Genomic DNA, 15,083 nt, shown 5'->3' on the forward strand with positions numbered 1-15,083 from the left:
TACCTATTACCAAGTATATGTGATCAAAATGGAAAAGTAGATTGAATGGATTAATATAATGACCTCATAAAAATTAATAACAATGATGGATTAATCCCATTTGATATTTTATTTATTTAATTTTGATATGTATTTATTTGAGAGAGAAAGAGCACATGAACACGCACAGAGATAAAGGAGAAGCAGATTCTATGCTGAGCAGGGAGCCTGACACCGGGCTTGATCCTAGGAACCCAGGATCGTGACCTTAGCTGAAGGCAGATGCTTAACCACCTGAGCCACCCAGACGTTTCTGATACTTCTTTTAAACAGTAAAAGTATTGAAAATAAATCTCTATTTGTACTGCCTAGAATTCATTGCAGTAAGTTTTAGACGAATCAAAGCACTGTCTAGAAAGAACACATTCTTGGCCCATTTACCTCAGTCTTGATGGGGGAGATGATATTTGATACCATCAAAATAAGATTACTATAAAAATGGAACATGTGGTTAGTCTAATAGTATACATAAATGGGAGTAAGATATTAAGATACTTATGGATGTAAGTATGCCAATTTAACTTCCTTAAGTGGAAATTAAGATGACATATATGTTACAAGTTTGTTACCCAAAGTATTTAAAGTATTGGTGCAACTTGATGGTTAGTGGCAGAAACAAGGTACATTCTAACAAGAAGAGAGTATATAGCTCCATTATCAATGAAAGAAATGTAAACTAAAGATAGAATTGTGAAGCTCGCAGCATTTGCATGATTTAAAATTTGTGTTGGAAGTTGTGTTGGAAGGAAGTTGTTAACATTATATTAGAAGAAAAATAATAATTTGCTCTACTTTTTTTCCTTAAAGAAACAAGGTCCAACTAATCCAATGCTATTTCATCTCGTTCGGGATGTTAAACAGGTAAGAGATTGTTTTGGTTTTTGAAAATGCTATTTTATTTTATTTTATTTTTTTTTAATTTTTTTTTATTTATTTATGATAGTCACAGAGAGAGAGAGAGAGAGAGGCAGAGACACAGGCGGAGGGAGAAGCAGGCTCCATGCACCAGGAGCCCGATGTGGGATTCGATCCCGGGTCTCCAGGATCGCGCCCTGGGCCAAAGGCAGGCGCCAAACCGCTGCGCCACCCAGGGATCCCTGAAAATGCTATTTTAAAAATTGATTACACTTCATCTGTTTCCAAAACACATTTAAATAATATACATCTTAAAAATAGCAATAAAATGACATTTTTTTAGAACAAGATGAAAATAAGGGCTAAATTTCTGGTAACATAGAAATAAAGAGCATAATATATCAAATGAAGAAAAAGGAAAGGTTATGAAATTAAGACCCAGTTTTCTGAGCTTCTAGTCATCTGAGACAAAGTGTGATAAATTTCTTAATACTCATTGGTCCATAAAGAAAGATTATTGACAGAATGTATTTTCTTTCTGCGTTCACAAGAAATTTGTTACCTGGGCCTGTAGAAGATATTGAATAAAGACATTGAGGGAAGTACAGGATGGTGATCTTCATGGAAGATTTTGCCAGTAAAAATGCTGAAATGTTCATGTTCATGCATGAACCCTCTCTCTGTTTTTTTTTTTTTGTTTTGTTTTGTTTTGTTTTTTGTTTTTTTAAGATTTTATTTATTTATTCATGAGAGAAACAGAAGCAGGTTCCATGCAGAGAGCCTGATGTGGGATCGGTCCCGGACTCCATCCCAGACTCCAGGATCATGCCCTGGGCCAAAGGCAGGCGCTAAACCGCTGAACCTCCCAGGCGTCCCTGAACCCTCTCCTAATATGCAGTATTGATCATGACTGAATGTCTAACAGTTATATGGTCTGAAGCCATTCTGTGGTGACTGAATTTGATGACTAATATCCCCCTGTTCTACTATTAGGATTCTTTGTGAATTAATAGTTTTAGACATTTATTAAAAATTGTATAGTCATTTAAAATATTGGTATCCAGTAGTTTTCCTAGTGAAAAGGTATTCATTTAATTCGTTGAAATTTTTTTTAGTTTGTGAACTAAAATGCTTTTTTTCTAGAACTTTTCTTAAAAAAACATTTTATTTGTTTATTCATGAGAGACACAGAGAGAGAGAGAGAGAGAGAGAGAGAGAGAGGCAGAGCGACCGGCAGAGGGAGAAGCAGGCTCGGCTCCATGCAGGGAGCCCAATGTGGGACTCAGTCCCGGGACTCCAGGATCATGCCCTGGGCTGAAGGCAGGCACTAAACCACTGAGCCACCCAGGGATCCCCTTTTTCTAGAATTCTTGATTCAAACTTTTACTTGCTCTTAAATATGAGTATATTATTAACTGAAAAATTAAATAGGAAATGTCATTTTGTTTTAATTTTTTTGTGTTTTATTTAATAATAAACTAGCATCCTGTAGGAAGAACTTAGACTTTATTATACTTCGATATATTTTTTCTTTAATTCAATTTTTTCCATATATTTTCCTTTATGCCTTCTAATTAAAACGTTTCACATACTATAAAATTGATTCATTTAAGGAGTTCACTGGCTTTTAGTATATTCACGGTTGTGTGACTATCACTACAATCTAATTTTAAAGTAACTGTACCTATTAGTAGTCACTCCACATTCCTGCTTCCTTTTCTTTTTTTTTTTTTTCCTTTTTTTTAAAAAATTTTTTTTTTTTTTTTTTTTTTTTTTTTTTATGATAGTTACAGAGAGAGAGAGAGAGAGGCAGAGACACAGGCAGAGGGAGAAGCAGGCTCCATGCACCGGGAGCCTGACATGGGATTTGATCCAGGGTCTCCCGGATCGCGCCCTGGGCCAAAGGCAGGCGCCAAACCGCTGCGCCACCCAGGGATCCCCCTGCTTCCTTTTCTAATCCCTGCCTGTCCCCTGCCCTAGGCAACTGTTTTTTATTTTATTTTATTTTATTTTATTTTATTTTATTTTATTTTATTTTATTTTATTTTATTTTATTTTATTTATTTTTATATTTTTTATTTTATTTTTATATTTTTTATTTTATTTTATTTTTATTTTATTATTATATTTTATTATATTTTATTATATTTTATTTTATTTTATTTTATTTTATTTTATTTTATTTTATTTTATTTTTTATTTATGAGAGACACTGAGAGAGAGGTAGAGACATAAGCAGAGGGAGAAGCAGGCTCCAGGCAGGGAGTCCTATGTGGGACTCGATCCCGGGCCTCCAGGATCAATCACACCCTGAACCAAAGGCAGACGGTCAACTGCTGAGCCACCCAGGCGTCCCCCTAGCCAACTGTTAATCTGCTTTCTATCTGTATGGATTTGCCTATTCTGGATGTTTCACATTGATTTCTGGTTTCATTGTCGTGGTTAAAATAAAGCTTTTTTTCTTCCTAGAAAGCTGAGTGATGGGGTAGATCTTCAGTCCAGGGTTCCTAAAACACATTTGCATTATGATTTACTTATGTGGGTTAGCAGAAAGAACTATAGTTGTTAATTCTAGAAACAGATTTGTTGGTGCCAGGGTATCTCCACTGGTTAAGCGTCTGCCATCAGCTAAGGTCCCAATCCCAGGGTTCTGGGATTGAGTTCCACATTGGGCAACCCGTTCCTCAGGGAGCCTACTTCTCTCTCTTCCTGTCTTGTCTCTCATGAATAAATAAATAAAATAATTAAAAATGAAAAGAGATGTTATATATTGATTATCTTTACATTGTTAGCTATACTAAACCAATTTTTAAAATTTCTATTAAGTGAAAAATCCTAAAGTAAAGGCAATAATTCACTGTTTTCTGAATCAAATTAATAAGTTGAGTGCTATCAGTATTGTATAGTTTGAGAAATTGCTCATTGTGCTTTTTTAGATAACTCACTTAATTTCCCTTAATTTAAATATTTCCCATGTAAGTGAGATCATATGGTATTTGTCAAGTTTTTTGAAAAAAGAAAACTAAAAAATTAGCATGATCTTCATTTATAAATATATTTGGAAATGGCTCGACAAAAAAAAAACATCTTGCATTTAAGGTGAAAATAATTTTTGATTAATTTTTAAATCAGATTTAAGGAGTATAAGTATTTAGAAATTTAAAATTTCACAGATGAAACCAAATTATAAAAAAAAATTTAAAGTACTGGGGCACCTAGGAGCACCTGAGTGGCTCAGTCAGTTAAGCATCCAACTCTTGATTTGGGTTCAGGTCATGATCTCAGGGTCGTGAGATCCAGCCCCACATCAGGCTCCACACTCAACTTGGTCTCTGCTTGAGATTGTCTCTCCTTTTCCCTCTGCTGTTCCCTATTGTGTGCACACTCTCTTTCTCTCTCTCAAATAAATAAATAAAATCTTTAAAAAATTGTTTAAGTCTTAATTTTATGAAATTATGATTAGGGAAATGGAAAGAATGGTGATGGTAGGAGGGCAGAATTGATTGATATATATAAATCATCTTACAATTAAACCCTTTCAAGATTATATAATGAAATTAACCAAATACTTGATTCTGAACAGGCAGTCTTCCAAACTCACAAGTGGCTCATGGCCCAGAAGTTTATTTGTAAATTGATGTCCTGGGAAAATGAAGTCTTAGTTCTAAACGATGTTATAAGTAGTAGTTTAAATCTTAGATGAGGCTATAAAAACTTGTGTAACCTATAATATAGCCAATATAATTTTGGCTAAAAAATACTTATAGGTACTTATGGGCCAGTCTGGAAATATAATTAACACTTATAGCATTTTTGCAGGATGAAATTGATGATAATGTGTCGCTGTGAAAATGAAATACTTGGCTCAAAAAATTCCTTTGCCTTTACGTATGAAGTATTAGGGCATTGGAAAGATCAAATGAACTTATGCTATAAGCCATACTTGTGTCCTGAGCACACCTTTGTGACTTCAAAACTTCAGAATCCCCTCTTATAGAAAGAAATGAGGAAGAGATTATTTCCTTCTCCTGTAAAGATAGGTACTGGCAACCCCAGCTTACTGTAACAAGTAAATGTTTGTCATTTTGTAGATTAGGTGCATTTCTAGGCCTTTATGAAAATATTGAGAAATATCCTGTCTATATAAAACTAATGTTTTGTTTCCAGGGAAATCTTCCTCCGGGATATAAGATCACCCTAATTGATATAGGACTTGTTATTGAATATCTTATGGGAGGAACCTATAGATGCACCTATACTCGGAAACGTTTTCGATTAATATATAATAGTCTTGGTGGAAATAATCGGGTATGTAATATTTGAGGGGAGGTCTACACATGTACTTTATACACTTTGTAAGTTAAAAATTCATAAAAACACACTTTAAAAGTTTAAAATTACTCAGAATAGTGAAAGCATTGTCTTAAAAATACTTTATTTTCAACTATAAGAGTACATAGAAATATTTTGTAACTGAAATCCAAAACAAAGCATTTTTTCCTGTGTGTACACATTTGTACATAGATATGAATTGAGTCTTGTATTTTTATGATTTATCAGTATATTTAAATTTGTAGAAACTAATAAGCTTTCATTTTCAGAGATCTGGCCGAAATACCTCCAGCAGCACTCCTCAGTTGCGCAAGAGTCATGAATCTTTTGGCAATAGGGCAGATAAAAAGGAAAAAATGAGACACAATCATTTCATTAAAACAGCACAGCCCTATCGACCAAAGGTATGTTCACATAAGTAATACCTTTTCTATATTTTGTTCTTTCTAATTTACTAGTATTTATGAAACAAAAAACTACTTGTTTTAGCAAGAATGAACTTTTGTTTGTAGATATATCTTTGATTATTTATTCTCTCATATGCAAAAAGATATTTATTATGAAGTTGGTGATTCTATGAGGTTTTTTTATATTTAGCACTAGTAACTTCTAAATGTTAACTGCCTTCTTTTATTCCACTTTAACTTAACATGTGAGATAAAAGTTTTATACAAACTTTTCTTCCATTAAAATTATGTTTTATCAGGTATTAGTCAAAATATTTAGGCCCTTTAATTTTGGAAAACTATATTACAATGATTTTTTTTTTAAGAAATATCGTTTCTATGAAACCCGAGCTATAATAAAATTAAGCATATAAAATTTACCATTTTGATTTGTGCAGTTGTATGAATTTGAAGACTAGTGTAAAAGAGATTTTGTAACAATTCTCACAGTAATGTCACATGGCCTTATTAGAATGAATCTTAGACATTTGTTTTCCCTTGAAGATTGATACAGCTGTGGAAGAAGGAAAGAAGAAAAGAGCCAAAGATGAAATTGTAGATATTGATGATCCAGAAACCAAGCGCTTTCCTTATCCACTTAATGAACTGTTGATTTGGGCTTGCCTTATGAAGAGACAGGTCATGGCCCGATTTTTATGGCAGCATGGTGAAGAATCAATGGCTAAAGCATTAGTTGCCTGTAAGATCTATCGTTCAATGGCATATGAAGCAAAGCAGAGTGACCTTGTAGATGATACTTCAGAAGAATTGAAACAGTATTCTAAGTAAGTTAGATTTTATTTTTGAAACATTTGAAAACGACAATATGTTTAAGTGAAGAGTATAGTGTCATGCACTTAGTGGGTATATATATGTATAATTTTATTGGCACAATTAAAATGTATTAGGTACTTTTAATTATTGATTGGTTGGTTGAAAGGGAGGGAGAAGGGCAGAGAGAGAGGGAGAGAGAATCTTAAGCAGACTCCTCACTGGGCATGGACTCCAGGGCGATTCTTGGCTCCATCTCCCAACACTGATCATGACCTAAGCCAAAATCAGGAGTGGGATGCTTAACCTACTGAGCCACCTGCATGCCCCAGAATGTATTAGATACTTCTTAAAATTCAGAAAGAAACTTTCCTGCTATGCACATAAAAAGAGGTTGTAAAATTGTTTATAATTCAAGCGTTAAGTATTTTAGCAAGAAAGAAGAAATGCCAGAAGTCAGTTTAATAATTGCACATACTAGCAATTAATTAGATTAGGAAAAGTTCCATTTGAAGTGGTAAGGAAAAGAAGAAAGTGAGATTTTGAGCTGTGTTCTAAGGAAATGAATTGAATTCAACTGGAAGGGCATTTTGCTTTGTTCTTGTTTTTTTTGTTTTTTCCTTTGGAAGGGCATTTTGGAAGGTGGAACTACATATGTGGAAGAGTAAAATGGTTCACAGAAGTTTACACTTACAGAATAATGGGAATATTAAGCTGGAAAGATATTTTGTAGGAAACTTTTTGCTAGAAAACAGGATTTACCTTTCCCCAAATGGGCTGCCTTTGGAAGAGAGTAAGAGTTATTACTGAAGATAACTCAAGCAGGGATCTTATGACTACTTGGGATCTAAGATTCAGGTGTTTTTCATAATTAGGTTAATCCCTATTCATTTCTTAATGTGACATATTTTAATATTTTGTGATATCCACCATAGTAGTAGACATCTGGGAACAGAGCTACATGATTCTAATGCCTTGTAATTCCCTGAGTGTCAATATTAAAAATAAACGTTATATTAAATATAAATATTAAATATGAAATGAAATTTTATAAGTACAGTGTCTACAACTACAGTTTGGTAATATGAATGTTTTGGCTTTTTCTTTTGATAGTGATTTTGGTCAACTAGCAGTTGAATTACTAGAACAATCTTTCAGACAAGATGAAACTATGGCTATGAAATTGCTTACTTATGAACTGAAAAACTGGAGTAATTCCACCTGCCTCAAGTTAGCAGTTTCTTCAAGACTTAGACCTTTTGTAGCTCACACCTGTACACAAATGTTGTTATCTGATATGTGGATGGGAAGGCTGAATATGAGGAAAAATTCCTGGTACAAGGTATACCTTAGAAACAATTTGATATAAAGTATGTGATTAGATAAAAAGAGAGAATTAGCCCAGATATCTAGTAAAATGCCTTGATTTATGAGAGTTGTGGGGGTGGCAGTGTTGGCATTTTATCTCAAGTGGCATGAAGTGGCCTCTTTTTTCTTCCTATTCTTCACTCTAAATCCTTTCTGGTGTTGATTATTGCAACTCTGAGCTAGAAGCATGGGGCAACAAATGGAAGTATTGGTGTTTACAGTCCTGAGCGGCCATGAAAAAAAGTTGCTTCTTTATGAAAAGAGAATTTCCATATTCTAAAATTGAGGACCTGTCTACTAACTTAATAATTTGTTTTACTTGAATAATTGAAGTACTTTAGATATACCTAGTTTTTATGGAAAGAATTCAGATAAAATGTTGACTGGTTCTTTTGGTTTCATCATAGTGAGAGATACTACTTTGAACTTTCCTTTTCATTATCTTATATCTTAAATAAGGTACAGAAATGTAGAAGGCAGAAATCAGGCAAGTGGTTTAACCATTGTAAATAGATAACAAATACTGATCATCTAATAAAAGTAGTGGTGAAAGATTAACCAATAAAAACCCTGATACACAATTATAATTTCTTTGTGCTGTAGGATATTTTGCAGGTAATAACATAAAATTTTACAAATAAACCTGTTTATAGAGGCACAAGCTGAGTAATTGTGTTATGACATAGAATAGTTGCAAAGAGATTTTGGATAAAATTAAACACAATAGCTTCGTAAGACTTGAATTTTATCTAAAGAATAAAACAAACTAATAATTTTTAAATCTTTTCTATATCCTCATATCGTAGTACTCAATTGTTTTGTTACTCCTTAAAACAGTTCAACCTGGGCCTCTTTAAATATAATATGCAAGTAAAAAAATGCAGTTTTTGTTTTTTTCCCCCCTATACTAACAGTGGCGGATTGGCTAACTAATAATCAAGATATTTAATACCTTTTAATTCTTTTTATTATTGAAGGTCATTCATTTTAAAATGTAAACTCACATGTTTTTAAAATTTTTAGGTCATATTAAGCATTTTAGTTCCACCTGCCATATTAATGCTAGAATATAAAACAAAGGCTGAAATGTCTCATATTCCACAATCTCAAGATGCCCATCAAATGACAATGGAAGATAGTGAAAACAACTTTCAAAACATAGCAGAAGAGATACCCATGGTAAGGAGGAAAAATATTTTTAAGTAAATGCAAACTTTTTACGAATGAATGTATGATAAGTATTATTTTTATTTTAGGAAGTGTTTAAAGAAGTAAGAATATTGGACAGTAATGAAGGAAAGAATGAAATGGAGATACAAATAAAATCAAAAAAGCTTCCCATTACAAGAAAGTTTTATGCCTTTTATCATGCACCAATTGTAAAATTCTGGTTTAATACGGTATGTTGTATGTTATTTAAGCTGTATGAACATAGTGTTTTTAAATGATAAACTTTAGGGAACCTTTTGTCTAAAGTCCATATTTATCCATATTTATCTTGATATAACTTAGATCACTGACAAGCCATTTTCCATTTAAAAGAGCGTAAGTTTGGGCACCTGGGTGGCTCAATCAGTTAAGAGTCTGCCTTCAAGTCAGGTCATGATCCCGGGGTCCTTGGATAAAGTCCCACATTGGGCTCCTTGCTTAGCGGGGAGTCTGCTTTTCCCTCTACCCCTCCCCTGTGCTCGTGCTCTCTCTCTCATGCTCTTACTTTCTGAAATAAATAAAATGCTTAAAAGAGTATAAGTTTAACTTAGTTTTATCCTGGTTACCATCATATAGAATAATAAATATTAACAAATCTCAGTTCTAATTGGAACTAGAAATTGACTAAACAAAAATTTGGTAACCATATGCCTTTTTAAGCAGCTATGAAATACAAATCACCCACCGAAAACTTTGGTAAAGATTAACCAGAAGAATCACTGATATGTTTTTGTGCTTTAGGATTTTGCAGAGAACATCTAAAAGTTTTTAAATGAACGTTTTTGCGGTATTAATTTGATGGGGAAAAATAATCTAGATCATTCATATAGTTTTGTTTATTAGCATAATAGTTTATTTCCTTAATCATAGTATGGTACATGTTATTATCTGACATATAATTGGCTTTTCTCTTGCTTTGTGGAAGAATAATTTTCTCCCCTAGATCAAAGGGTATATATGTCCATGGGGAGTGGACTCATTTTAAGAAGCACATGAGATTAGCTCCAGCTTTTAACCATGGATTGAATGAATGAGTTTTTATTCCCCTCCCCAGAAAAATTCTTAAATTGTATATTTTATCATTGTTTTGCTGTTTTTCACTTTTGTCATGTTTTCATTCATTTGACTGTTTAAAAATAGACAATCCTGATGTCCAGATAGAAATTTCTTTTTTTTATTTATTGGAGTTTATTTCCCTGCCTTGCCATAGCTTAAATCAAGAATATGGCTTGTTTTAACAGTGGTAGAGGCAAGGAGAAAAGGAGAGGATACTTAGATACAGTTGTTCAGGGGTGAGCGAGTCTGGGTTTTAATATGAAACAAATCTTCAGATGTTATTGTACATAGATCTTATTATCTGCCTATAATCTTTTTTGTTAAGAATATCAAAGGTGGGATGTTACCTTACCTAGGGAAAATGACCTTCATACCTGTTTTCACTTCTTGGGATTCAACCTCAGTGACTGGGAGTTAGGAAAATACCAGTTGTCTTTCCTGGGAATAGTATTTGGTTGGGGGAAGGAGGAACAGGTAGTATGTGTTTCTTGATGATGATGGTGGTGATGAAGTTTATAGTATGTTTAATATATTATACTTTAGGTATAGTATAAGTTAAATGGAATTATATGAACTATGCTAAGAACATAAACCTTCTATTATAAAATTCTTCCTATGGGAAGTACTAAAAAGCAATCAAAGTTCTAGAACACCGTATTTATACCCTGGGAACCATTTATGGTTTTTTTTTTTTTTTAAAGATTTTATTTATTTATTCATAGAAACACAGAGAGAGAATGAGAAGCAGAGACACAGGCAGAGGGAGAAGCAGGCTCCATGCAGGGAGCCCAACGCGGGACCCGATCCAGGGTCTCCAGGATCACGCCCTGGGCTGCAGGCGGCACCAAACCGCTGCACCACCATTTATATTTTGATTGATAAATGCAGTGTCTGCACTGAAGCTACTTCTGAAACATTTTTTAAAGATTTTATTTATTTATTTTAGAGAGAAAGCATGTGAGCAGAGGGAGGAGCAAAGGGGAAGGGAGAGGGAGGAGTCCATGTTAAGTGTGGAGGCCAATGTGGCGCTCAACCTCACAACCCTGAGATCATGACCTGAGCCAAAACCAAGGGCCAAGAACCAGTCACTTAAATTGAGCCACGCAGGTGCCCCTAAAACTCTTTTAATGATTGAAGCTTTGAGATAGTTCATAGGGCTTCATTTAGTCTCTTTTGTGTGTTGGATTGAAATTTTTGATAGTAAAAAATTTATCTTGTCATTAATATTATTCATATTTTGTGTTTTCTTTTTCATTAGTTGGCATACTTAGGATTTCTGATGCTTTATACATTTGTGGTTCTTGTACAAATGGAACGATTACCTTCAATTCAAGAATGGATTGTTATTGCTTATATTTTTACCTATGCTATTGAGAAAGTCCGTGAGGTATGTCTTGTTTTTCCTACCAGTAACTTAACTGTGTATGTGGGGGGGGTGTTGTGTTTTGTTTTTGGTATGTATGCGAGTATGTGTTACTCATAATCAGTAGGTGATGACATTATAGAAGTGTAGAACATGTGTCATTTTTGGTATTCTAAAAATTATAGCATAAGAATAGAGATCAGTGTGTTAACTTTGTCACAATTATGAAGATCATGATTTGTCTCAGAAACATAGCCTAGATCTGTTTATGTTTTAGTTCATCAACATTTATATTTATGCTCTTTGTCACTCTTCAAAAAGTATTAATTACACATATACCCAATCAGGTAAATTATAAATAGGTTTTTACTTTGTTGTTACATTGTACTTCCCACTGAAGTTTGCTCTAATTGCCTATTGAATTATTATTAAAATTTAGATTCTTGTGTCTATCAGTTTTCAGTTTAAATTGTAAATTTTCTAACATCTTAATTTTGAAAAAAAATTTTTTTTCTTTGAATGTTTATACTTTTTATACAAACTAGTAACTACATAAATATAGTTTCATAATATGCTGACTTAAGACTTCTGAGTTATTTCATGTGTGGCTTTAGATTCAAAGAATACATTATTTTGCAAAAACAAATGAAAGCTGTGTACTTCCCTTCCACTTAGATATCATAGGAATTTATCCTAAGTAGTTTATTTTATTTTATTTTTTTTTTAATATTATTTATTTATTTATTTATTATAGTCACAGACAGAGAGAGAGAGAGGCAGAGACACAGGCAGAGAGAGAAGCAGGCTCCATGCACCGGGAGCCCGATGTGGGATTCGATCCCGGGTCTCCAGGATCGTGCCCTGGGCCAAAGGCAGGCACCAAACCGCTGCGCCACCCAGGGATCCCCTATCCTAAGTAGTTTATTATGCATTTTTAATTCCCTTGAGTTCCATGATTTATGTTTATAAAATCTGTTTTTTTACCAACATGTTTGAAAAATTAATTTGTTAAATGATAAAGCTGCAAAGAATTTTTGAAATGCATATTCATAAAAATAATTGTACCAAGGATTCATTAGATTGTAATAACTGGTTGTCTGTAGTGAAAAGGGAAGTTAATTGGCTAAGAAAAAAGAAAGGAAGGGAGACTTTTTTAGTACTTATTTTTATATGTACTATTATTTTAAAGCTGTAAATGTTTTACCATTCCCCACAAAAAATTAAAAAAAAAATGTTTAAAGATTTATTTGAGAGAGCGTGGGGTGGGGGGCGGAGGGAGAGAAACTCAAGCAGACTTCTCGCTGAGTGCGGAGCCCAGTGTAGGGCTGACCTGAGCCAAAATCCAGAGTTGTTCACTCAACCAACTCAGCCACTCAGGCACTGCAAATTTCTAATTTTTATATTGAAGAGAAGAGATAAGTATAGGTACTTAAGCCATTGAGCTGTTTACTTTCTGCAAATAAGATACCTTTAGAAGATTCTACCAGGATATCCTGTTGTTTCAATGAAAATAAAACAACTTTCAGAAGTATATCACTTTCTAGAGATTCTGTTCTCATTTAAGACTTTCAGCTTCGGGCAGCCTGGTTGGCTCCGTGGTTTAGTGCCGCCTTCAGCCCAGGGCGTGATTCTGGAGACCCGGGATCAAGTCCCATGTCAGGTTCCCTGCATGAAGCCTGCTTCTGCCCCTGCCCGTGTCTCTGCCCCTCTCTCTGGTCTCTCATGGATAAATAAATAAAATCTTAAAAAAAAGACTTTCAGCTTCTTGGTAGGATGACCTTGATTGAATAGGTCATTTATTTGTGGGTATATGTACACACACATATACATACATATATAGAATGAAGATAAGGGGGATCCCTGGGTGGCTCAGCAGCTTGGCACCTGCATTCAGCCCAGGGCGTGATCCTGGAGTCCCGGGATCGAGACCCAAGTCGGGCTCCCTGCATGGAGCCTGCTTCTTCTTCCTCTGCTTGTGTCTCTCATGAATAAATAAATAAATAATCTAAAAAAAGAAAAAAAAGATAAGAAATACCTGTCTCTGATACCTAACTGAATTGTTTTAGTGATCAAATACATCATCAGATCCCAAGATAATCAAACATTTTGACAAATAACAAATAACAAATGACAAATACTGTGTAATTTTACTTATATGTAAGATCCAGAAACAAAAGAAACAAAAGCAGAAACAGCCCTATAAACATAGAGAACAACGTGATGGTGGGGAGGAGAGGTGAAGGGCTGGCTGGGCAAAATGGGTGAAAAAGAATGGGAGGCACATGCTTGGAATGAGGAAGTTCTAGGGATACAGCATAAGGAATATAGTCAGTGGTATTGTAACAGCATAGTATGGTAACGTGATAGCTATGCTTGTGAGCAGAGCATAATGTATAGAATTTTTGAATCACTATGTTGTATACCTGAAACTAATGTGTGTTAACTGAACTTTAATTAAAAAAAAAAAAAAAAAAAAAAAAAACTTTGAGGGACGCCTGAGTGGCTCAGTGGTTGAGCATCTGCCTTCAGCACAGGGCGTGGCCCTGGAGTCCCAGGATCGAGTCCCACATCGGGCTCCCCTTGAGGAGCCTGCTTCTCCCTCTGCCTGTGTCTCTGCCTCTTTTTGTCTTTCATTGAATAAATAATTAAAAATCTTAAAAATAAGTAAATAAAACTTTGAAATATTAAAAGATCCATAAAATCCTGTGATACTATAATTGAATGCTGATGTACATTTTAACAGGAAGAAAGTGATTTCTTAAATAGTTTAATTGAATTTTTTTTTTAAACCTGTAGATCTTTATGTCTGAAGCTGGAAAAATAAGCCAGAAGATTAAAGTGTGGTTTAGTGATTACTTCAATATCAGTGATACAATTGCCATAATTTCTTTCTTCATTGGATTTGGACTAAGATTTGGAGCAAAATGGAACTTTGAGAATGCATATGATAATCATGTTTTTGTTGCCGGAAGATTAATTTACTGTCTTAACATAATATTTTGGTATGTGCGTTTGCTAGATTTTCTAGCTGTAAATCAACAGGCAGGACCTTATGTAATGATGATTGGAAAAATGGTAAGTTGAGAGGCATCTAATAATATTCATGGGTTTATTGATATTTTTCTCTTGAAATCATAAAAACCTGCCATTAACATAGTTTTATTTGAACTAGAGAATGTTTTTTCATGTTTATCGCCCCATATTTCAAATAGGCCATTCCTCGGGATATTAATTTTTGAAGAAAATAAGTGATGGGATATTTTAAGAAAACTATATTTTGTTTTATCTTAAAATGTTTTAATTTTAGATGCTAGTTTCTAGGGCTGAGATCAGAATGAAAAAATGCAAATTTGTCAGCTGCCATTTGTGAAGTTCTTTTCATCTTTATTGATGCTACCCTAATCATCTAGCATCTGCAGCAGTCTAGTAAAATCTGTTTACTCACAACCACTGTGGCCTATCTTCAATCAGCATTATAGCTAGAGTAATTTCAAAATGCATATCTGAATATGTCACTTCCCCTTCTTAAAAAAATCTATTATCTAATGCTTTCATATTACCCCTAGAGATCAGTATATCTAATGAAATGTATAATTCCTGCCCAGTTTAAGTATTTTAGAAAATTATGTAAGGTATTAGTAAAC

The 15,083-nt window shown here is 33.9% G+C and overlaps 1 protein-coding gene across 2 annotated transcripts in view; it reads left to right on the top strand.

The window, feature by feature from the left end:
- TRPM7 (transient receptor potential cation channel subfamily M member 7) overlaps window positions 1-15,083 on the top strand; it is a 118,568-nt gene that overhangs the window by 62,581 nt on the left and 40,904 nt on the right. For both annotated transcript variants that reach the window (XM_041741650.1, XM_041741660.1), the window contains exons 13-21: window positions 847-900; window positions 5,062-5,202; window positions 5,496-5,630; window positions 6,177-6,457; window positions 7,557-7,785; window positions 8,835-8,990; window positions 9,068-9,211; window positions 11,335-11,463; window positions 14,236-14,514. In XM_041741650.1, the coding sequence (XP_041597584.1) occupies window positions 847-900; window positions 5,062-5,202; window positions 5,496-5,630; window positions 6,177-6,457; window positions 7,557-7,785; window positions 8,835-8,990; window positions 9,068-9,211; window positions 11,335-11,463; window positions 14,236-14,514 (1,548 nt within the window). The remainder of the gene's footprint in view (window positions 1-846; window positions 901-5,061; window positions 5,203-5,495; window positions 5,631-6,176; window positions 6,458-7,556; window positions 7,786-8,834; window positions 8,991-9,067; window positions 9,212-11,334; window positions 11,464-14,235; window positions 14,515-15,083) is intronic.

Source organism: Vulpes lagopus, chromosome 2 (genome assembly GCF_018345385.1).
Source record: "Vulpes lagopus strain Blue_001 chromosome 2, ASM1834538v1, whole genome shotgun sequence".
NCBI classification, from domain to species: domain Eukaryota; kingdom Metazoa; phylum Chordata; class Mammalia; order Carnivora; family Canidae; genus Vulpes; species Vulpes lagopus.